This window comes from Odocoileus virginianus, chromosome 20, assembly GCF_023699985.2.
Source record: "Odocoileus virginianus isolate 20LAN1187 ecotype Illinois chromosome 20, Ovbor_1.2, whole genome shotgun sequence".
NCBI lineage: Eukaryota > Metazoa > Chordata > Mammalia > Artiodactyla > Cervidae > Odocoileus > Odocoileus virginianus.
The window spans coordinates 11,464,699-11,488,995 of NC_069693.1; the positions used below are offsets into that span (position 1 = coordinate 11,464,699).

Below are 24,297 nucleotides of genomic sequence, written 5' to 3' on the forward strand. Positions count from 1 at the left end.
AAGCCTGGTAGCTTCCTAGTGTAAGCAGAGTTGGTCACTCAGCCGTGTCCAACTCTTTGTGACCCCGTGGACTGTAGCCCAGCTGGCTCCTCTGTTCATGGAATTCTCCAGGCAAGAATAGTGGAGCAGGTGGCCATTTCCTTCTTCAGGGGATCTTCCCGACTCAGGCCTCGAACCCAGGTCTCCCACATTGCAGGCAGATTCTTTACTGTCTGAGCCACCAGCAAAGCCCAAGGAACCAATGGAAAAGCGTCCTAGGTACCATGTCAAAGTACCACAAACTGGGTGGCTTAAAAAAGAAACCCAGAAACTTTGGCCATGGCTCATGACTTGAAGTACCCTCCACTGGCCTTCAAAGTCAAACATTCTGGGGGCTTATCTTCCTGCTGCTGGACTTCCTGGTTGGGGAGTGAGGTTTGGAACCTCTTGGTCCTTGGCAAGCATCTCTACAATTGTAATTATCCTCCTGTTTGTGGGTTGCCCACCTGGGGGTATAGGTCTTGACTACACTACATTTCTGCCTCTGCTACCCACCTCATTGTGGTTCCTTCTTTATACATGTAGCTGAAGATCTTTTCTGCTAGTCTTCAACCTTTCTTATCAATTGTTGCTCTCTAAATAGTTGTAATTTTGGTGTGTCTGTAGAAGAAGGTATGCTCAGGGTCTTCCTGCTCTGCCATCCTGGCCACTTCAGCAGGTGTTCTATGAACAGGTGCTTAATAAATGAACCATTTGTCCAAATTTTCTCTCCATTTCCCAGTCCTACACCGAATAGTCCCTCAAGAGCACAGCTCTTTTTTTAAGACTCTCTCCAATGCAAGTTACTCATTCAACCACTTCCAAAGAGTCTCAGGATCAGAATTAGAGTCAATACCTCTTGTATCTCAACACCATTTTGACATCCTTGAGCACAGACATAACAGGTGCTTTTTTAAGTTTTGCCTGCTAAACTCCAAAATTAGGGTCATGCTAGGGTTGTTCTCCATCAGTTGTCTTTTTTCTTGAGTATGGTTATATTTTCCTGTATTTTCATATACCTAGTAATTTTGGATTTTATCCTGTATGTTGCAAGTGATACATTGTAGAGACTCTGGGTTCTGTAATGTTCTGTTGAAGAACACTGATTTGTTTCATTTTCAGGGAACAGTTAACTTGGCTGAGTTCAAATGTTCAGCTCTGAAATCTTATTTCAGTTCTTTTAGTCTTACTGACACCACTTGGAATTTTCCAGCACATAAATAGTTCAAAAAGCAGTCTGAAATTTGGACAGTGTTTATACAAAATTTGGGGGCTGCCCCTCTCTGTCGCTCTCCTTTTTCGATATTTTGCCATCACTACCATCAGATGTTATAATTACCCTAAACTCTGTTCCTTGATCCTTCAAGTCAGAAAAATTCCAATGTTTCTATCTGGGTTTTATCTGCCTCCATGGTACCTTCCAGGGTGCCTGCTTTCAGGCCCATATATATATGTGTGTGTGTGTGTGTATTACACACAAAACACAAAATTATCTTCCTCTAGCCCCCTTCAGTATCTGCCTGCTTTATTCACTATCCAGAAATTTCAGGGAATTGGGTTTTTAATGTTTTATTCTGAATTTATAGTTGTTATTTTCAGGATGCTTGATCCTATGTGGGTGCTCAGTCACTCAGTCAAGTCCAACTCTCTGTGACCCCATGGACTGGAGCCCGCCGGGCTCCTCTGTCCATGGAATTCTCCGGGCATGAATCCTGGAGTGGGTTGCCATTCCCTTCTCCAGAGGATCTTCCCAACCCAGGAATTAAACCCATCTCTCTTGTGTCTCCTGCATTGGCAGGTAGGTTCTTTACCACTCACATCACCTAGGAAGCCCTGTTTGACCCCATAGAAGTTATTCAACCATTACCAGAATCAGAAACTCCTCAAAGCACTTCCAAAGTATGACCACTCAACCCACTTGTAAATTTTGTTTTTATTTTTTCGAGTCTGCCTCCTTCATCCCTGTTGTCATCTGGCAAACTTTCCCCCTCTCTCAACTCTAAGACCTGCCATTCTTCTGGGAAGGAGGCATTTCGGTGGCCATAGGTGTGAGCTGTCCAAACAAAAAAACCTTGACTTTCTTTGACCTTCTCTTTCACTGCATTCCAACGAACACTCTTGTTCAACCCACCCTAATTCCTGTCATCACTGAAATCTGAAACACAAACATTTCACTCCCTGATCAAAGCCTCTTATTCTCCAGGCTCACTTACCATTTCACTGCCCATGACCTGGAATGGTAACACTGGTTGACCAAGTCTTTGGTTATTGTTCCAAAGAATGCAAACTCAATAGAATGTTAAGTCTCCTCCCTATTAAGATACCTTTTAAACATATATTTTAACATTTTGGATTTTTTTTTTCAAAACAAAGTTTTTTAAAGGGAAGTTTTTTAAAAATGACAGGCTATCAGGGGCAGTTTTTTGATCATTCATAAAGAAAAAAAGGTAGGATTTGGCAGTCTAGAGTGGTGGTGAAGAGTATGGAATTTAGAATCACACAAGACTATGTCCAGACTCTATCTTTATTGGAGATAAAACCCAAAGCAACTCACTTCCAACTCTTTGGGTCTTACTTAGCACAAAATGAGAATGACAAAACCAACACCATAGGCTTGCTATGAGAACTGTAATAAGATCAGACTCATTAAAAATTCCATACATTAAGATGCTAAGTTCAATGAATGATATCATTATCACAGTACTAGTATTTAAAATTTAAAACAAGAAGGCTCACTTAAGCTTCTTTTGGGGGGAACTCCCTGGCGGTGCAGTGGTTAGGATTCTGTGCTTTCACTGCTGAGGGTGCAGGTTCAATCCCTGGTCAGGGAACTAAAATCCCATAAGCCACGCGGAGTGGCCCCAAAAAGGAGAAAAAACAAAACAAAAGATTCTCATTTGGAACTTGTTAGAAGTGGTAGTTTCTCAATCCTGTGACTGTCCCAAGTGCCGCTGAACTGTTTGCTTTAAAGAGTTCTGTATATCTAGGGTGAAACAGATCACCAGCCCAGGTAGGATGCATGAGACAAGTGCTCAGGCCTGGTGCACTGGGAAGACCCAGAGGGATGGGGTGGAGAGGGAGGTGGGAGGGGGGACCGGGATGGGGAATACATGTAAATCCATGGCTAATTCATTTCAATGTATGACAAAAACCACTGCAATGTTGTAAAGTAATTAGCCTCCAACTAATAAAAATTAATGGAAAATAAAATAAAATAAAATGTATGGTTAAAAAAAAAATAAAGAGTTCTGCACATTTCACTTCAAATTTGAAAAAAGACTTCCTTGCGGGCATGAGCCAGGTTTTTCCTAAGAGTTTTGGGTCAGGCTAGCAGGTAGAGGATGGAAAGTTGATGGATACGATTGGGAGAAAGAGCAAGAGGGGTGTTGCTGTGAAATACATCTCTTGTGCTCCATCTGTCTCACACGTCCCAGACCTAGCTTGGACCACCCCGCTCTCGCTTGGACCACCCCACTCTCTTCCCTCACTGTGAACTCATCCCACAAGACCCAGTTTAAATGACATGACACCTCCTCTACCAAGCCTTCCCAATCCTCAACCCTAAGTGGCAATTTATCACTAAAAATTACTAACTAATTCTAATGGCATCATTGAGGCCTTTAATTTATCCAGGTCTGCTCTCCCACTAGTCTAAGAAATCCCTAAGCACAGGGACTATGCCATGGTTCAACATTCCAAAGTTGAGCTCGTTTTTCTCTTGCCTCAGACCTGTTCTTGACCTGTCTCCCCAAACCAACAAATAACACAACCATCTCTCCCCCACACTAGACTCTTCCCTCAGCCTCATCCCAGGACAGCCAACACAGAATCAAGGAAGAAATAGTTCTTCCTTCTCTATCTTTCTCCATCCCATTCCTTTCTCTCCATCCTCATAGTCCTGTCCTCTCTCACCTGGTTGCCTGTATAAGTCACTTCCTCATCTCTTGGCCTGTAGTCTCATCTCCAAAAATTTGAAAAATCATTCTAAAACACAAATCTGACCATTTTGTTCCTCTGCTTAAAAGCCTTCTGTTGAACCCCTGGAGCTTCAGGACAGAGTCCAAACTCCCCACCCCCGCACCCCATCCCCAGATCCAGCTCCTGCTCATGGCTCCAGACTCATCAGTAAACATGGCCCCAGATCTCTGTGCTCTTAACAGCTCTCATCCACACTCCACAGGCCTCTGGGCCTTTATACAAGCTGACTCTGCCAGCAACTCTCCCTCCCCACTCTCCCTATCCTCCCATTGAAGAGTCCCTACTGAGGCCTCTAGTGGCTAACCCAGAACCTACAAAGTTGAATCAAGTGCTATTTCTGGACTCGGACAGACACCTCTGCCTCCTTCATCCCAGCGCTGACCCCTCTCCCTGTGTCTCCATCTTGACCTTGACCCCTCTGCCCATGTCCCCCCATCCTGATCTTGACCCCTCTGCCTGAGTCCCACTATCATGGCCTTGACCCCTCTAGCCATTCCTCCTCCTCCCAGCACTATCCATTCTGGGCTGTCATTGTCTGGCGACTGATCTGTCTCCCCCTCTGGAGAAAAAGCTCCATGAAGGCAGGTCCCAGGGCTGTCTTGGCCACCCTGTGCCCTGAGCATCACCCAGCATAGGCTGGCATGAAGCAGTGGGTTCTGTGAACACTGGTCAAATGCCTCTATTAGAAGGCTTAATTAGGAGCCTGGGGATAATACCGTGGGAAAGAGAATTTCCTGAGAAGCTGATCCAATGGGAGTAACCTACCTCAGAATGATCTCAGGACACACACCTGTCCTATGGAGGCTTTTTCTACCTAATACGATCCTTAAAAACTGAAGGAAGTAATATCCTGAAAAATAAGGGAACTGTTTGTTTTTTAAGAAGGAAGTGGAGCTGGGCCAGGGCTCTTGGAATCCAAACACAGAGAAGCACAAGCAGAGCTGACGTTCCCATGTGTGCAGCGTGGCTCGCATGCTTACATACACCAGAATACACACACACACAAATCCATACGCTCAGGCACGGTCATGAGTCCTACAAGCACAGGTGCGCACACACAGTCACACATCAGACTGGACCCAGAGACACACATGTAAATATCCCCTATCAGACATATCCCAAAGCAGGCACTCATGTTACCCACAGACAGATGCAGAGGCCGGCGCGCATTCAGCCATACTGGCAACAGACACGTGCACACCCCATCATGCACTCACACACATAAACACACATGGATACTCACTCATGCACACACACATGCTCCACAAAGATGCATAAAGTCATACATCAATCCGGACACGCTGAAACATACATGCACAGACACCTCAAACATGCACCCAGAAGTACACACACATTCAGATGTATACATAAGGAGACATCAGAAAAGCTTCATAGAACATTCTACAATATATCTGACCAGTCCTCATTTAAATTACCAAGGGCATCAAAAACAAAGAAACCAGAAATGTCTGAGAAACTTACAGCCAAAGAGAGCTGAAGGAGATGTGACCATTAAATGTAATGTGGTACCCTAGAGGAGAAGGGGCATTAGGTAAGGGGAGGAAATCCGAGTAAAGCATGGACTTTAATAAGAATAATGTATTGGCCTTGGTTTATACTTCTAATACGAAACATACTAACCAGACTTTCCAGGCTCAGTGGTAAAGAATCCGCCTGCAATACAGGAGACGTGGGTTAGATCCCTGGGTTGGGAAGATCCCCTTGAGAAGGAAATGGCAACCCACTCCAGTACTCTGGCCTGGGAAATCCCACGGACAGAGGAGCCTGGTGGGCTACATTCCATGGGGTCACAAAAAGAGTTGGACGTGACTTAGCAACTAAACAGCAACAACCATGCTAATCATACTAATGTAAAATATTCAATAATTGGAGAAACTGTGTATTGGGGGAATGTGGAACATGGGAATGCTCAATTTTTCTATGATATAAAATTCTTTAAAAGAGTCTTTTTTTTTTTTACTTTTTTCAGTGCTTTTTATTTTTTTATATTATACAAAACTTTACCAACCACTCAATACTTTTACCAAAAGAGGGTGGAAATGGCCTGGCCTTAACTTACAGAATTCTTTCCATTGTAGTACAATGTAACTAATTAACCTCACCTTCCATCTAGACTGAGGATCCCCACTGCCTGCATCTCAGAGGTACAAAATAAATGCCTATCAATTCAACTGAAAGATATGTCTCTAAATAAATAAATAAGGAGAAAAATGACTGAGGCATCTAGGAAAATCCACTGGACAAAATGACACAAATGTAAACAAATCCAAAAGCACACAAGAGGGTCGAAGGGCAGACTGACCTGCAGGGAAAGAGAAAGAGCAAGACACACAGAAAGTCAGAAACGGGGGGAGAAAGACAAACAGAACACTGGGCAAAGTCCTGGGCAGAGCTCCATGCCTGCCCAGAGGGTCTTCCTCAGACACTGCCTAACCACCATCCCTCCAGGAGGTGCCTAAGAGATCCACTTCCTAGCACTGCTCCAGGAGGTACAGTTTTCGTTTGCTTTTAAGAAGAGACGTCTTTATTTTATCTTGTTTTCTTGGTAGTGCTGGGTCGTCATTGCTGCGCGGGCTTTCTCTAGTCGCGGTGAGCAGGGGCCACGCTTCATGGCTGTGCACGGGCTTCTGATTATGGTGGCTTCTCCTGCTGCAGATCGTGGGGGCTTCAGTAGCTGTTGCTCTCAGGCTCCAGAGCGCAGGCTCAATAGTTGTGATGCACTGCCTTAGCTGCCCTGTAGCAGGTGGGGTCTTCTTAGACCCCAGGGATCGAACCAGTGTCTCCTGCATCGGCAGTGGGATTCTTTACTACTGAGCCACCAGGGACGTCCAGGGAATACGGTTCTGCTGTCCAGAGGAAGAAATGGGGAGGAAGGTTCCCCCCAAACTTTCTCTTTCTCCTTTTCCAAAGGAAAAACTTTCGAGACTTTGTGACAGAGAATGTAAAATACAGAGGAATGCTTAGAGAAACTCTTATCTGTGGCCTTCATTCCATGGATTGATGGTAAGAACGGATAACACTGACTGAGTGCTTACCACCATGCAGCTCAAATGCATTAACCTACTGATTCCTCACCATAAGAGACTAAGAGGTGGCTACCATCATTGGCCCCATGAGGTCCAGAGAGGTGAGGTTATCTGTTCGAGGCGACACAACCACAGAGGGGATTCCAATCTACGTCTTCATCTTGCTCTTAACTACCATTCCATTGTCCTGAAAGGGACGCTGAGACCCAGCAAGGAGAAGATTTTCCCGGGTTCACCACGAGCTACTCTTTAAACTGTCTGTTGTTGTTGTTTTTACTTTTCTCAGTGCTTTTTATACTTTTATAATATACAAAACTTTACCAACCACTCAATATTTTAACCAAAAGAGGATGGAAATGGCCTGGCCTCACCTTACAGACTTTTTTTCCATTGTAGTAAAATGGAACTAATTAACCTCACTTTCCATCTGGACTGACGATCCCAACTGTCTGCATCTCAGATATACAAAATTGAAGTCTATTAATTGATTATGGGCTACTACTCTAGAAGCCCATATCCAGGCCACCACAGGCTAGCACACGTCCTGCCTGCCTCCGGGAGACATAACACATGATGATGGACAGTAGCCTCTCGCTCCATGTTCCAGGGGCCAACATCAAAATCAAATTCACTTGACCTTGCCGTCCCCCAAGGGCTTCTCCTCGCCGCCCAGCTCGCAGCAGCCTGTTTGAACACTCAGTGCCCTCGCTGGTGCCAATTTCATTGAAAAACAAACTCCCCAAATTTCTACCTCCCTCCTTGTCATGGGATAAGGGGGAAGAGGCGGACGCAGGCATGGGGCCAGCCCAGGTGCAGCTGGCGATCAGGATTTGCGAGACTGATACCTGCCAACCCGGAGTTAATCCTCTTGCCCTCCTCTTCCCCCTCCAAAACCAACAAACAACTTTCATCTCTCTGCTTTGTTCTCTGCCCCTTGACCCTGCCCCAAAGGACTCAGAGCTCAGCAGCCTAGAATGATCTAGCAATATGCTGGCCCGGGAGGACCAGCCTCACCCACCTGTTCTTGTCCAAGGTTAGAGGTGGCACCTGAGCAGGGTTGTCCGACTGTCAGAGCCTGTCTGGGGTCCATCCGGGGCCCCCTCTCAGGCCCACAGAGGATCCATCTCAGCACCCATGGGATGTTCATATCAGAACCCACTGGGACCAGCCTCTGGATCTCTATGCTGCCAGCTTTATGCTGTCCTGAAGGCAGCCCTCAGAGCCCTCTTGATACAAGTGGCTCTATTACTGTTTTCCTGGCATCAGGTTCAGTATCAACGTGTTTAACCCTAGAGTCTACCTGGGGGCAGGCTCAGTGCCAACAGGATACCCTGCCTCCCCAGGGCTACCTGATGCCAAAAGCAGAACCTGCTAATGTAATCCCTGTGTCCAAGGCTGATGCCAATGTCAGCACTCACCTGCCTCTAACCTTGACTCTCACATGGCCCCCAGGGTGGGCTAGGCCAGTCCATGGAAGGAGAACCAGGAGAGAGTTCCAGTTCCAGCTCCCTCACTTACTACCTGTGTGACCTCCAGCAAGTGGCTTTATAGGGTCCCAGGCTTCTCAACTGCCAAGTGAAGACAATGATAAACCAGCCCTGCTGTTATAGGGATTCAGTAAGATGATGAGGATGTGGACGTAATCTTCACAGTTGGTACTGTGATGGGGTTAAGTGTCATTATGAAGGAAAAATGTCAGTGAAGGGAGGACATGGGACCACTCCTCTTTTCTCTTCACCCACTTCAGAATCCCAGGACTTCTCTCTGTTCCTGACCCTGGAGTTTACCCAAATCTCTCCTGACATAGTCCCCTCTGCCTGCTAACAAAAGTCCTGACACACCAGGAATCACCTCTAAAAGGGACTTCACACACTCTCCAATACAACTTTCTCTTCCAAATACTCTCTTTGCGCTGGTGCATGCGTGCTAAGTCCCTTCAGTCGTGTCCAACTCTGTGGGACCCTGCAGACTGCAGCCCACCAGGCTCCTCTGTCCATGGGATTCTCCAGGCAAGAATACTGGAGTGGGTTGCTATGCCCTCCAGGGGGTCGAATCTGCATCTCTTACATCTCCTGCATTGGCAGGTGGGTTCTTTACCACTTGCACCTTCTGGGAAGTGGGGAAACCCAATTCCAGAAAGAGGAAATAAGTGCCAAGCAGGAGAGAGAGGGGTCACATGCGTGCCTCTTGCCCACTCTCTCTCTTCTGTCCTCATTATACTCACATGTGAAATGCGAAACATTAACAATAATAGAAATGATACAGTCAACACAGTGGACTTCCATAAGGATCTGGGTAGGGAACCAGTGGGATGCTGTGTGAATTCTAACCCTTGAAACATTGGGGATTTTTTTTGGTATCAGACTGATGGTTATTACTACTTCTCAAGCCCTGGCCAGTTCCTCTATGGGTTGAGATTGTGAGTTACTACTCTCCAGTTCTGTGGAAAGTTCCACAGATGCACAGCTCTGGTCTTCTACCTCTTGCCCAACCATAGATGGTCAGTTCTATGACCCCCACTGTGACCTCACTTTGAGGTTCCAGTAAAGCTTCTGGGCATCGAGAGCGAGCAACGTGTCCAAAATAAAAGCAAGTCAACATCTGGAATCAGATACTGAGTCTGGATCCAGCTGGACTCTGCTCCCAGGAACCCCACACCCACAGCAGGGGTCCTTTCTCACCTCAAGACCCTTGAATCCATTCCCTGGAATTCCCCCTGCCATCACGAGACCCTTCAACCTACATCCCTCCTCACCAAAAGGCCCCCAAATCCACAGCCACATATCCTGTCCATTCTAATACCCTTACATCCAGATCTGTGATTTCCACTTTCCCAAGACCTCCAAATCCACAACTTTGGGGGTCCCTTCTCACTCTGAGATCCCAAGTCCAAAGCTCATGGGCTCCCCAAAATCTTCAGTTCTGGAACATATCTACTGTCTACTCCAAAGTCCACAGCCCTACGGCAGTCTCTCCCCACAGACCACAAATTCCACCTTGGGGCCCTCTCCTTGTGAACCTGACCTGAGGTCCACCCCTCTCCTTCCTGGTTGGCTGGGTCCCAAGCTAGGCAGGGAGCATAGTGGGGAGTGGACATGAGAGGTGAAACAAGACAATTATATAATCAGGACCAAAGTCTGTCCTGCTTTCCCAAGTAGTATAAAGGCAACCATCTCAGACATCACCAACAGGCCATCACTCCAGTTGCCACCATGCTGGCCTCAGGGCTGCTCCTCGTGGCTTTGCTGGCCTGTCTGACTGTCATGGTCTTGATGTCTGTCTGGCGGCAAAGGAAGCTCAAAGGGAAATTGCCTCCAGGGCCCACTCCTCTGCCCTTCATCGGGAACTACCTGCAGCTGAACACTGAGCAGATGTACAACTCCCTCATGAAGGTGTCATAGGGCAGAGATGGGGGGACGGGGTTGGGGGGGGCGGCCTGGCCAGTTCATCTGGGGCTTTATGGCAGGGGATGGGCAATGTTGGGCAAGAGTCTTAGGAAAGAAGAAGGGAATTTTAAACATCCAATACCAGGGTCCTGGGGCTTCCCTGGTGACCCAAAGGTAAAGAACCCATCTGCTGATACAGGAGACTCGGGTTTGATCCCTGCACTGGGAAGATGCCCCAGAGAAGGGAATAGCAACCCACTCCAGTATTCTTGCATGGGAAATCCCATAGACATAGGAGCCTGGCAGGCTACAGTCCATAGGGTCGCAAAGAGTCAGACATGACTGAGCGACTTAACAACAACAACAATCGGGGTCCTAACCAGGGAAGACCATATCTTGGGCTGTCCAGCTCCTTGATAGTCAGAACCTGTGAGGAAATGCATCCCAGTATGTGAGGTCTGGGTACAGGGCCTGTTCAGAAAAGGGGCTACTCCCACTAACTAACTCCCATTCACCTCTATCAGATCAGTGAGCGCTACGGCCCTGTGTTCACCATCCACCTGGGGACCCGGCAGATCGTGGTGCTGTGTGGCTATGATGCTGTGAAGGAGGCTCTGGTGGACCAGGCTGAAGAATTCAGTGGGCGAGGCGAGCAGGCTACCTTTGACTGGCTCTTCAAAGGCTATGGTGAGGGAGACTGAGGGGAAGGGGGCATGGTCAGACAGACTTCGGGGTCCCCAGCTTTTTTCTCCTGACTGCCTCTGCTATTCCTTCTCCAGTCCTGCGCACTTCTGCCTCCCCCTGCTCTATCTGGTCTTAGAGTTTCTGCATCTCTGTTTCTCCCGGCTTCTCTCTGCCCCTGTCCCCTTTCACTTGATGTCTCTTCTTTCTCTGTGTCTCTTAGAGCCTCTTGGGATTTCTGCTTTGGAACCCCGGTCTTCTATCTCCATATGCCTTTTGGTCTTTTTCTTCTTTTCAGCTTCTGGGCGTCCCCCCAGTTTCTCTTTCCTGCCCTCTCTCTTTCTTCTTCCTTCATCTTAGAATCTCACATTATCTCTGCTTCAAAATCTCCATGCCTCCATCTCTTAGTAACAGTCTCTCTTTCCCCCCAGGGCCTCCCTGTCTCTTTCTCCCTATTTTTCTCTCTTCTCCTTGCGTGTGTCTGTGTTAGTCCAACTCTTTGTGACCCCATGGACGGTACCCAGCCAGGCTCCTCTGTCCATGGGATTCTCCAGGCAAGAATACTGGACTGGGTTGCCATTTCCTCCTCCAGGGATCTTCCCAACCCAGGGATGGAACCCAGGTCACCTGCATTGCAGGTAGATTCTTTACCGTCTGAGCCAGCAGGGGAGTTCCTTAGAATTTGCCATGGTTATGTCTGCCTCCCAGATCTCCATGCATCTTACTTCCCCTCCTTCCCTCCTCTGTCTCCTCTCCCCCGAGTGCTTCTGTGTCTCTTGACACATCTGTCTCGCCTCACTCTTTCCGATTCAGTTCTTCGCCCTCGGTCTCTGCATTTCTCTGACTCTGCGTTGTTGGCCTCAGTCTGTCTCTGTCTGTCTCCCCGTTCCCTCCCTCTCCCCTTGCTCTCGCCCACCCTCTACCCCTCCTTCCCCTCTGCACCCTACTCTGGCTCTCTACCCCCTTCCGCGCCCCTTGCTCTCTCGGCCCGCCCCTTCTCCCTCCAGGGAGCCCGGGAGCCCGGGGCTGGTCTGGGCCCTGCCTCGCTCTGCCCTCGTCCAACTCCTGCGCTGCCTCCGCAGGCGTGGCGTTCAGCAACGGGGAGCGCGCCAGGCAGCTCCGGCGCTTCTCCATTACGACGCTGCGGGACTTCGGCGTGGGCAAACGCGGCATCGAAGAACGCATCCAGGAGGAGGCGGGCTTCCTCATCGAGGCCTTCCGGGGCACTCGCGGTGAGCCGGGGGGACCCCGCAGTGTGCGAGGAGGAGGAGGGAAACACCCGGGAAGGGGGCCCGTGAGCCAGGGAGCCCGGGGCTGGTCTAGACCCTAGGGTCCGGTGCTGGAAGTTTAGCTCAGCACTGCCGTGCCCTCCTTCACTTCTCAGACGGCATCAGACTGCTGAGCTGACTCTCCGCTAAATCCCTGTCTCTCCCCAACTCCCTCCGCTCTCATCCCCCCAGGCGCCTTCGTCGATCCCACCTTCTTCCTGAGCCGAACAGTCTCCAATGTTATCAGCTCCATTGTCTTCGGGGACCGCTTTGACTACGAGGACAAAGAGTTCCTGTCACTACTGCGAATGATGCTGGGAAGCTTCCAGTTCACTGCTACGTCTACCGGGCAGGTAACCCAAGTCGACCTGGCTCTACCCTGCCCCTACCGCAACCTGCCAAATGCCCTCCCCCAACACACACACACACACACACACACACACACACACACACACACAAGTGCCCCAAACTCCCATCCTCCCCCAGACAGGGTCCCCTCAAAACCAGACCACCACTCTTGGACAACTCAACAGTTGCACCAAAGCCCAATACCCAGTCTCCAAGGACACCTGGATATCTCAAAAGATGCACCCTCCACCAAAAAAACAAAAGAAGAAGAAAGAAGAAAAAAAAAAAAATACCCTGCAGAAAAGATACATGTCCTCAACCCAGCTTTCTTACCAGGACAGGTGTCCTCATCCCAGCTTATCTTAGTCTTTAACAAGTGGTCCCTTTTTAGACACTCCATCTCAAAAAAGGGGAGGGGACGTCTTGGTGGTCCAGTGGTTCGGACTCTGTGCTTCCAATGCAGGAGGCATGGGTTCAATCCCCAGTCGGGGAACTAAGATCCCACATGCTGCTTGGCATGGCAAAAAAAAAAGAAAAAAAAAGATATTTTCTTTCCATCTGAATTTCTTAACACCTGGCAAGTGGTCACCTCAGCCCACTTCCTGACTACCTGGACACCTGGTGCTTCAAAATTCAGCCCACCAAAATCATTGGTTCTCCACACAGATGTCCCAAAACCAGCCCACTGGAATCTCCAGAGAGCGCCCCCTCCCCAGTTCACTTAAATAGCTGAACATGTAGCAGGTACCCCAACCAAGACCCCTAAATGCATAAACACCTAAGTAGATTGTTCCCCACACATACAAATAAGTGTCCCCTGATCCAGCTCATTTCCAGCACCTACAGAAGTGCCTTCCATTGGCCCATTTGAATATCTGAATACCTGAACAGGTATCTCCCCACCTTAACACCTGCACCCCAACCCCACTTTAGTACCTCAACACCTGCACAGAAACCCCAACCCAGACCCCTCCCTCTAAACATTGGGACAGTTGTGTCCAACTGAGACCACACCAATGCCTAAACACTTAGGCAGGTGACCACCCTCCCATACAAGTCCTGCCTGAATAGCTAAACACCTGGACAGGTGTCTCCCAACCCAACCTCATCTGAATATATGAACCCCGGGTGTGTTTCTCCAATCCAACATCATCTGAATATCTGAATGGTGTCCCAGTCCATCTCACTTTAATCCTTGGACAGGGGCCCTCACACGTAACTCATTGTGAAAACACATTCCCATCCAGCCTCATCAAAATGTGTAAACATCAGGGCAGGCGCCTATAACCCAGTACCTGCCTTGTCCTGAGTCAGGGCCCACTCCCACCAGGTCCTGCACACTGACAGCTGTCCTTCCCTCCCCTTCTCCCCTTCCCATCCTCAGCTCTACGAGATGTTCTACTCAGTGATGAAATATCTGCCAGGGCCACAGCAACAGGCCTTTAAGGAGCTGCAGGGACTGGAGGACTTCATAGCCAAGAAGGTGGAACAAAACCAGCGCACACTGGACCCCAACTCCCCACGGGACTTCATCGACTCCTTCCTCATCCGCATGCAGGAGGTACACCCCCACAGCAGGATGAAGAGGTCCAGAGCCAGGCAGAGGGAAATCAGGCTGGGGGTGGAGGAGGACAGAGGCCCATTGAAATCACCCCCCCCCAACCTAATAATAACTCACCAGCTCTATGGACAGTTTGAGTAAGCTCCAGGAGTTGGTGATGGACAGGGAAGCCTGGCGTGTGGCCATCCATGTGGTCGCAGAGTTGGACACGACTGAGCCACTGAACTGAACTGAACCTAATAATCTTCACAATCCCAGGGATAATTAACCATCACTCTTCCACTACTGGAGTTCCCAGGTGGCACTAGTGGCAAAGAACCCACCTGCCAATGCAAGAGACATAAGAGATGTGAGTTTGATCCCTGGTCAGGAAGATCCCCTAGAGGAGGACGGGGCAACCCACTCCAGTATTCTTGCCTGGAGAATCCCATGGAGAGAGAGCCTGGCGGGCTACAGTCCATGGGGTCTCATGGAGTCAGACACGACTGAAATGACTTAGCACAGCACACATTCCACCTATTGAGCCGTTTTGCCCACAGGCAGGACTTAATGAATGTGAATCATGGTAGCAAACGTTTCTGTAAAACTACCGTGCACCAGGTTTCCCAGGTTACCCACGAGTGGTAAAGAATCCACCTGCCAATGCAGGGGACATAAGAGACATGGGTTTGATCCCTGAGTCAGGAAGATCTCCTGAAGGAGGGTACAGCAACCCAGTATTTCTGCCTGGAGAATCCCATGGACAGAGGAACCTGGTGGGCTACAGCCCATGGAGTCACAAAGAGGTGGACACCACTGAAGCGACTTAGCGTGCAGGCCCCAGTGGTTAGGACTCTGCGCTCTCACTGCCAAGGGCCCAGGGTTTAATCCCTGGTCAGGGAAGATCCTGCAAGTCATGTGACACAGCCAAAAAAAAGGGGGGTTTAATTTGAAAAAGTAATAAAATAGAGTGTTGTTACTCACTTGGTCGTGTCTGATGGTTTGCGACCCCATGGACTGTAGCCCTCCAAGCTCCTCAGTCCATGCATGGGATTCTCCAGGCAGGAATACTGGAGTGGGTAACTATTCCTTTCTCCGGAGGATATTCCTGATCCAGGGATTGAACCTGAGTCTCCTGCATTGCAGGCGGATTCTGTCTGAGCCACTGGGGAAGCCCCTATAAAATAAAGAGGCAGGTCCAAAGGGGAAACCCCCAGATGGGCATAGGGAAGTGAGCTTACCTGGAGCCCTCTGTCCATGCAGGAGAAGGAGAATCCCAACACGGAGTTCTACAGGAAGAACCTGGTGATGACAACACTGAACCTCTTCTTTGCGGGCACAGAGACGGTCAGCACAACCATGCGGTATGGCTTCCTGCTGCTCATGAAGCACCCAGATGTGGAGGGTAAGGCTGGACAGGGCAGGGAAGCGGGCACCATGGACCCCTCCCCCAAATTCCTCTGAGCCTGCTGCAGTGGTCCCACCTCTCTCAGGGCCATGGACCCTCAAACACGCTCTGCTCTCTAGAGACTAGGTGATGTTTGCCTGATAAGCACCAGCCAAGTCTCACCAGCTGTTAAAACATTGAAAATATCTGAACAGATTGGTATATAGTTCCTGCGGCTGACCCAACCAAGTGCCCACCGCCCCCTCCTCCAGACATTCCCCAGGACTCCTCCTTTGTACCTCCCCTGTGATTTCCATAGGACCAGGTGAACAGGTGGGCTTCCCTGGAGGCTCAGTCGTAAAGAACCTGCCTGCCAGTGCAGGAGATGCAGGTTCAATCCCTGGGTCAGGAAGATCCCCTGGAGAAGGAAATGGCAACCTACTCCAGTATTTCTGCCTGGGAAATCCCATGGACAGAGAAGCCCAGCAGGCTACAATCCATGGGGTCACAGTCAGACACGACAGAAGCAACTAAACAACAACAAAGTGAACAAGACCCTGCCCTGACAGTGTCTACAGCCGACGTCTGATCTGAGTGGTCTGCATCCACATCACACATGGATGTCATGCATGTTGTACATATTTGGATTTTCATTCCTGCCCCGAGTCCCCTCAAGAGCTAAATATATTCTCCCCCGTCCCCTAGCCAAAGTCCATGAGGAGATTGACCGCGTAATCGGCAAGAACCGTCAGCCCAAGTTTGAGGACCGAGCCAAGATGCCCTACACAGAGGCTGTGATCCACGAGATCCAGAGATTCGGAGACATGATCCCCATGGGCCTGGCCCGCAGAGTCATCAAGGATACCAAGTTTCGAGACTTCCTCCTCCCCAAGGTGCTGCCCCACCCAGCCCGATCCCTGTGACCCTAAACCCCGTTGCCCTTAGAACCTTCCCAGCCCGTGACCCATGGGACCCACTCCCCTAATCAAAGACTTTCCCCACTACCGTGTCCCTGCCACCTTCCCCCTTGGAGACTCCTGAATTTCACACCTCCCCAGACCTCTTGCCTCAAGGAATATGAACCCTATGTGCCCCCCAAATTTCTGTCTTAAGAGAAATGAACCTCATTTCCCCTAGACCTTCAAGGACATGATCTCATGTCCCCCAAGCATCCTTCCTAGAGGGACACAAACCCCATGTCTCCCAAAATTCCTGTCTCAGGGAACATGACCCTCCCACCCCCTCAACCTCCTCCCATGGGAGGCATGAACTACGTGTCCCCAAAACCATCCGCTCCAGGAGACATAGAACCCGTGCATTTCAAACTTCCCTTCTCAGGGGACATAAGCCTCATGTCAGCCAAACTTCCTGTCCCGAGGACATGAATCTCATGTCCCCCAAAGCACCTCCTTCGGAGGACCCCAACTCCCATGCCTTCCACTTGTCCTCACGTAGGGCACCCAAATTCCCCCTCTGCCCACAGTGTGCTTTCATCATACCCATCCCCTACTCCACCTTATCAAAGTCCCCTCCCTCCTCTCAACCAGGGCACCGAAGTGTTCCCTATGCTGGGCTCTGTGCTGAGAGACCCCAAGTTCTTCTCCAACCCCCGAGATTTCAACCCCCAGCACTTCCTGGACGAAAAGGGGCAATTTAAGAAGAATGATGCTTTTGTGCCTTTCTCCATCGGTAAGAGACACCGCCAAGTCAACACCCACAGGGGCCTCCTTCATCGCTAAGGCTTAACCTAGCTTCTTTCTCCAGCGTGGAAGTCCTTCTTACCATATACCCTGGGGCCAATCAGCAATCCCCATAACTACCAAGAGCCTGGGCCAAAGCAAAAGAAAAGGAATGATCATACCCATTTCAGAGATAGGGAAAATCAAGGCCCAGAGTGAGAGATTTCCTTCAGATTCTTAGAAAGGCGATGACAGCAGTAGTCATATTTGAGAGTGTATTTAGGGGCAGGGGGCATCCAAAGTTCCAATTGCTACAGTCTGGGCTCATCCCACCAAAAGTTCTAGGGAAACAGGCTCAGAGAGGAGTAGCAACTTCTCTGCAAGTCTCTCCAGCCTCGATATTCCAGCCCTTCTTCCCTGAGAGGATGCAGCTGGGGGTCGGTAGTGGGGGTCGGGCAACAGTGAGAACAGGCCTCACCTCTGTGCCTCCCACTCTGGTCCTTCAGGAAAGCGGTACTGTTTCGGAGAAGGCCTCGCCAGAATGGAGCTCTTCCTCTTCCTTACAACCATCATGCAGAACTTCCGCTTCAAGTCCCCACAGTTGCCCCAGGACATCGACGTGTCCCCAAAACTAGTGGGCTTTGCCACCATCCCTCCAAACTACACCATGAGCTTCCTGCCCCGCTGAGTCAGGGCTGTGCCCGGGGTAGCGCTGGTGGGAGGAGCAAATGGGGGAGGGAAGGGCCTGGGCGGGGTTATGGGGAAGGGGAGGGGCTAAGGATGGGGAAAGGAGGGGTATGGGAGTGGAGGGGAGGGGCTAGGGGCGGGGTTAGGGAAGGGGCGGGGCTAAGGATGGGGAATAGTGGACGGTGGGGAGGAAAGGGCAAGGTGGATAGGAGAGAAAGAAGAAACAGAACGGACTCTTTGTTAAGCTTGCTAGAGATTAGATGAGAGGAAAAGACACCTTATGTTATACTTTGAATAATAACAATAGCAGATATTATTTATTGAGCAAGTATTCTGTGTCAGTTCTATGCTTAAAGTGTCTTAAACTCACCTCACTTCATGCTCACAAACCTACTGTGATAGGGAACAGTATATATGCCCATTTTACAGATAGCAAAGATGAGGCCCAGAAAGGTTAAGTCTTTCTGAGGTCCCACAGAACACAAGTCAGTCAGTACTCAGCAAGTACGTGAGTACACGTGGCCATACTTAACCCACAGTCCTTGGGTAGCATCCCTTCCTCAAGTGAAAACACAGCAACTTATTACATTATTACACAACCTGAACAGCTCTGTCCAGGGGACTTTTCTAGAGTCCTGACAGGCAGCTCACCTGGCTTCACTACACACTTGCCTACGCTCTTCGCCACTCGGGCACACTTTGGATGACAAAGCGTATTTTGTGCCTACCACTAGATAAGGCTACTGTGTCTGACAGGAGTCAGACTGTTGTTGGTGTTGTTTTTCTGGATGTGCTAGGTCTTCATTGCTGCACACAGGCTTTTCTCTAGTTGCAGCAAGCAGGGGCTACTCTTCGTTGCAGAGCTTGGATTTCTCATTTCGATGGCTTCTCTTGTTGCAGACCACAGGCTCCAGGGGCACGGGTTTCAGTAGTTGTGATGCCCCAGCTTAGCTGCCCCATAGCAAGTGGGATCTTCCCGGACCAGGCATGGAACCTGTGTCTCCTGCATTGCAAGATAGATTCTTAGCCACTGGACTACCAGGGAAGCCCTAGAAGTCAGACTTCATAATAAAATGGATGGGAGAGAGAAGCGCTTTCAGAGAAATGCCAGAAGTTTGGTAGCAATGCAGCCATGTTTGTGTGTGTGCATGTGTGTGCATGCACACGGGCAAGTATATGATCACCTGTTCTCCAGAATATATGCAGGAGGTCATATTTCCTATGAGTTTCTGAAGGTGGGGCTCTCTCTGATGGATCTGAGATCTGTGGTGTGTCCCTGAATCACTTGCTTACTCTCAGATAAGTTTGTGTATGTCCCCTTGGAAGTGGCATCCTTCAGCACTGCACAGCCTGAAAACTCATACACATCTGTTGCCCTAGTGGTCCAGGTGCGAGCAACGAGAATGAAGACAGAAAACGAAGTCTGGTGCAATGGATCAGAGGACCTGCATCCTCTATGGGACTGAGGTGCAGAGTCCACTCTGAGTCCAGTTTTTATTCCTAATTGCAGACTACAAGACTTTCTCAGAGCTTATCTTTCTCAAGACACATGCTGTGTTAATCACGAACTCCTAAGTGCCATGGACTACACTGACATAGTCCAGATCTCCTTGTGTTTGCCCCAGGTCGTTCCCTCCTGGGCTAGTCTCGGGAACAATCAGCAAGTGCACAGGCAGTGTTCATGTCTGACGCTGACCCAGGGCTCCAAGGTCTGTGCTTTCATGATCCCAGTCATACTCCCTGCTGGGTCTGGCCTTGGGGTTTGTAACAAGGTGATTATTCTTAAGAAAAACATGCAAGATAATCATTAACACAGTTTCTTAATATATTCTATTTTTCCAGGTGTTATTTCTGTGGAATTTCTCAAGGTTGTGAAAGTACATTATTAGGAATTCCCAGTACACACATCAGCTTTAGATCTTTGTGTTAGACCTCTGGTTAGTTCTAACCTTAGATCTAAATGCTACACAGGTGTTGCCTCCACAAAACTTGCCACACTTGAAGGACCAGTGATTTGAGATCAAGTGAGAGGAAATCTGGTCCTTTGAACGCTGCAAGTTTCCTAACAGGCTGATTCTCAGGATTTTCAATTTCCATTGTCTGTGTTTGACCACTTGGGTTCCATGAATTGGCTGCTTCATACTCATTGGGAAGAGCTAAGAATCCCCAGTGTCACGTTCTTTATTATTACAAGCACACTATTTAACAATTCAGTGAAGTGAAAAGTGAAAGCGTTAGTCATGTCCAACTCTATGTGACCCCATAGACTGTAGCCTGCCAGGCTCCTCTGTCCATGGGATAATCCAGGCAAGAATACTGGAGTGGGTTTCCATTTCCTTATCCAGAGGCTCTTCCTGACCCAGGGGTAGAACCCAGGTCTCCTGCATTGCAGGCAGATTGTTTACCATCTGAGCCACCAGGGAAGTCCCTAACAATCCAGAGACAGAATCAAACCTTACCCATCCATATGCATGTCACTTTAAGAGGCTTCCAGAAACCACACCTGGGGGAAATCTCAGAATCGTGGCGTAACTAAACTGTTGACTCTTGGAACTGCAGGGTCCACAATCATAATTGTGGAATCTCAGGTTCCCACAACCTTAGACACAGAACGTTTGAATTACTGATGCTTGGAATTCTTGAAGCTCAGAATTTTAGCATCAGAGTTTCCCCTGCCCACATCCTTGGGAACTGCATTCTTAGCCCCTCTGGTGGCAAATGTCATTTCTCCAAGTTGAAATTTCCTTCTGAGAAAGAGTTAAGAGAGCAAAGGAAGGGCTGGAGCTAGCTGGGTTCTGACAATGAGGCACATCTCCAGGGAAAGGTAGAGTGGCTAGTAGGTCTTTGTCCAGCAAAAAGGGAGACGAGAGGGAAGAGAGAACACGTATTAATCTCCGGAATCTTCAAACTTACACTTGAAAAGGGAAAATCGGGACTCCATCAAGGCATCACCAAAGGTGCCAGGAGAAGTCACATTCTAACCACCAGTGTGTCCTTCTCACCTGTCCAGATAGACGCTCCCAGCTTTGTTGCTCTGGAAGGGCCAGTGACCCAACCCAGCAAAGAGACAGTGCTGGGGTGGAGGTGTGAACAGGAGCCCTGGATTCTGGTCCAAGCTTTGTTGCTATTAATAAGTCCTTGGGTCTTCCTGAGCCTCTCTCTGGCCTCTCTTTCTCATCTGACTCCTTCCTCACAAGAATTATTTGAAGATTGAAATATGGCGTAGTGCTGAACTTAAAAACTCAGTGGCTGCAGGGATGAGAGGATGAGAGTAGTGATGTTTCTGTGTGGCTTGTTTTTCACTATTGTCTTCTGCCTAGCCAAGAATCCTTAGACACCTGTTGTTGCCATAATGACAACCACAAGTAGCGTGTGTTGAGTGCCTGCTATATGCCAAGCACCATGTTGAGCCCCTTGTATGAGTATCACAAGTTGGGCTTACATCAACAGAAATATATCGTCTCACAGTTATGCAACCTGAACCCAAAATCAAGGCCAGCCAGATCACGCCCCCTCTGAAACCACTGGGGAATCCTTCCTTGCCTCTTCTTAGCTTTCAGTGGCTTGCAACAGTCTTTGGAGTTGCTTGGCTTGCAGCCGTACAATTGGGAACTCTGCCTTTGTCATGACATGGTATCTTCCTTGTGTTTGTCTCTCTGCACATGGCCATCTTTTTGTAAGGATACCAGTCATACTCCAGGATGACTCTATCTTTACTGATTCTATCTTCAGTGATTCTTTTTCCAAATAAGATCACACTCTTAGGTGCTGGGAGTTCAGACTTCAGCATAGCTTCTTGACACAGTTTAATCCATAACATCACTTACGCGTGCACTCATTCAAACCAGACACCTTACAAGTGTCTGCAAGGTGAGACTATAATGAACTCATGTTACAGATGAGCAGGGGGACTCAGAGGAAGGTTAGAGAATCTGCCCAGGGACTTCCCTAGCAGTCCAGTAGGACCAGTGCAGGGGATGTGGGTTTGATCCCTGGTCTGGGAACTGAGATCTCACATGCTGAGGAGCGACTAAGCCCGCACACCTCAACTAGAGAATTTGTGTGATACCACGGAAGATCCCACATGACACAGCAAAGATCCCGAGTACTGCAACTAAGGATTGACAGAACCAAATAAATAACTATTTTTTAAAAAAAGAATCTGCGTAAGTAACACAGGACAGGACAAAGGCAGACAGCTGGGCTCCAGTGTGCTTCTCTGGAGGTTCCAATGATGATTCGGATGGACCTCCTGCCCCCAGAGGAATTCTGAGAGAGGGGAATGGTGCTTGGAAGAAAGGTTTTGGAGAAAGGAGGCAGAGGGATGAAAATGCAGATGTCACATCACCCCTGACTCAGATGACTGATGTTCCACATGTGGCTGTTCCCAGGATGCATGTAAACCTGTATAAACAACTGAAGCAGTGCTTTTCTTACTCACAAAAGGCATGCTGATATTTTGTATTGTCTTCTGTTTTATTTTTTTAATGCTGGTGGCAACCCCTCAAGTTGCTTTTATGAATCATCAGTTTGAAGAGCGAAAGCTTAAAGCTTAACTTGCTGAGTTAGTCTCCAAGATCCTTTCCAGCCTGGGTTCTGCCCTCCTCTCCCAGTTTCATTTCATGGCATCCATTCCATGACACTAAATAGATCCTATTCCCCAAGCTCATCAAACTTCTGTCACTGTGTGTGGATTCATCACATCTGCAGGCATTTGAATCAACTGTTCCCTCTACATAGAATGCCATTCCTGCCCTCTCTGTTGCTGTGGTGATATTGGCAGGAATAACAAGACAACAGGAAGGAAAGAATCCTTTCTTCCTCTACCAGGGACATTCCATTCTCCTTTAAATGGGCCAGTGGGATCAGCAGGAAGTGGAGAGGAAAAAAAAAATGGTTCCCAGGCTTTCCAAAGAAGTACCACAAAGGAAAGTATCAAAACATGGCTTTGACGTGTAATTTTTCAGACAGTGTTGGCTACAGTGGCTACTTAGCATCCTTCTCCATGATCTCTTGCAGAAAACAGAAGATAAGGAAATACTTCTCAACTTGTTTTAGGAGGCCAGTATTCTCCTGATGCCAAAGTGAGACAATGATAGTACAAAACCGGAAGTTACAGACCAATATCCCTCATAAATACAGATACAAAAATTGTCAACAAAATATTAGCAAATCAAACCCATCAACATATGTTAAAAAAATTTAAAAAAGAGCAATACAGCTTTTTTTTTCATGAAGATGGCGCCGAAGGCGAAGAAGGAAGCCCCTGCCCCTCCTAAAGCTGAAGCCAAAGCAAAGGCTTTGAAGGCCAAGAAAGCAGTGTTGAAAGGTGTCCACAGCCACAAGAAAAAGAAGATCCGGACGTCACCCACCTTCCGGCGGCCCAAAACACTGCGGCTCAGGAGGCAGCCCAAATATCCTCGGAAGAGCGCCCCTAGGAGAAACAAACTTGACCACTATGCCATCATCAAATTCCCCCTCACCACCGAGTCAGCCATGAAGAAAATAGAAGACAACAACACACTGGTATTCATTGTGGATGTCAAGGCCAATAAGCACCAAATTAAACAGGCTGTGAAGAAGCTCTATGACATTGACGTGGCTAAGGTCAATACTCTGATAAGGCCTGATGGAGAGAAGAAGGCATATGTTCGACTGGCTCCTGACTATGATGCTTTGGATGTTGCCAACAAAATTGGGATCATCTAAACTGAGTCCAGCTGGCTAATTCCAAATATAAAAGTTTTCACTATGTAAAAAAAAAAAAAAAAAAAAAAAAAGAGCAATACAGCCAGTGAAGATTATTCCTAGGGTAAAGCCTGGATCAACATTCAAAAATGAATGTTCACAAAGGAACAGATGCAATTCAACCAAGAAAGTATAGTCTTTTCAACAAATGATGCCAGAACAGTTGAATATCCACATGGATAAAGGAAATGAATCTGGACACAGCCCTGACACTGTCTACCAAAGTCAATTCAAAATTGATCAAGGATCTAAACGTAGAATGGAAAAGAAGACTTTTAGAAGATAACACAGAAAATCTAGGTGTCCTTGGGTCTGACAATGACTTCTGAGACACAACACCAAATGTACAATCCAATTAATAAGTGGACTACAACAAAAATCAAAACTTCTGTTCTGCAAAGGCCAGTTTAGAGAATGAAAAATACAAGCTACAGACTGGGAGCAAATGCTTGCAAAGCACATATCTGATAAATGACTTGTATCCAAAATATACCAAAATAAAAAGACATAAAACTGGACAGTAAGATAAA

General features: G+C 48.3%; 2 protein-coding genes across 3 annotated transcripts; both read left to right on the forward strand.

Annotated features, from left to right (window-relative positions):
• Positions 1-6,405: 6,405 nt before the first annotated feature.
• Positions 6,406-18,343, forward strand: LOC110148802 (cytochrome P450 2A13). Of its 2 annotated transcripts, XM_070450825.1 has the most exons (10): positions 6,406-6,506; positions 6,928-7,020; positions 10,954-11,116; positions 12,193-12,342; positions 12,571-12,731; positions 14,111-14,287; positions 15,530-15,671; positions 16,359-16,546; positions 17,201-17,342; positions 17,839-18,343. In XM_070450825.1, the coding sequence occupies exons 2-10, from the start codon at positions 7,018-7,020 to the stop codon at positions 18,018-18,020; spliced, it is 1,308 nt and encodes a 435-aa protein (XP_070306926.1). In that variant the 5' UTR covers positions 6,406-6,506; positions 6,928-7,017; the 3' UTR covers positions 18,021-18,343. The 2 variants fall into 2 exon arrangements, with proteins under 2 accessions (XP_070306926.1, XP_070306925.1); XM_070450824.1 differs by lacking the exons at positions 6,406-6,506; positions 6,928-7,020 and adding an exon at positions 10,208-10,435.
• A 4,903-nt stretch (positions 18,344-23,246) lies between these two features.
• On the forward strand, positions 23,247-23,769 carry LOC139030036 (large ribosomal subunit protein uL23). Its single transcript, XM_070451908.1, has one exon. It carries the CDS (start codon positions 23,252-23,254, stop codon positions 23,726-23,728), a length of 477 nt encoding a protein of 158 aa, XP_070308009.1. The 5' UTR covers positions 23,247-23,251; the 3' UTR covers positions 23,729-23,769.
• The last annotated feature ends 528 nt before the right edge of the window (positions 23,770-24,297 follow it).

Excerpts from the sequence above, each read along its gene's own strand:
- LOC110148802 (XM_070450824.1), top strand. The coding sequence starts at position 10,256 with ATGCTGGCCTCAGGGCTGCTCCTCGTGGCTTTGCTGGCCTGTCTGACT. Across the intron at positions 12,732-14,110 it reads CTGCTACGTCTACCGGGCAG|CTCTACGAGATGTTCTACTC; the intron begins GTAACCCAAGTC and ends TCCCATCCTCAG. Across the intron at positions 16,547-17,200 it reads GAGACTTCCTCCTCCCCAAG|GGCACCGAAGTGTTCCCTAT; the intron begins GTGCTGCCCCAC and ends CCTCTCAACCAG.
- LOC139030036 (XM_070451908.1), top strand. The coding sequence starts at position 23,252 with ATGAAGATGGCGCCGAAGGCGAAGAAGGAAGCCCCTGCCCCTCCTAAA.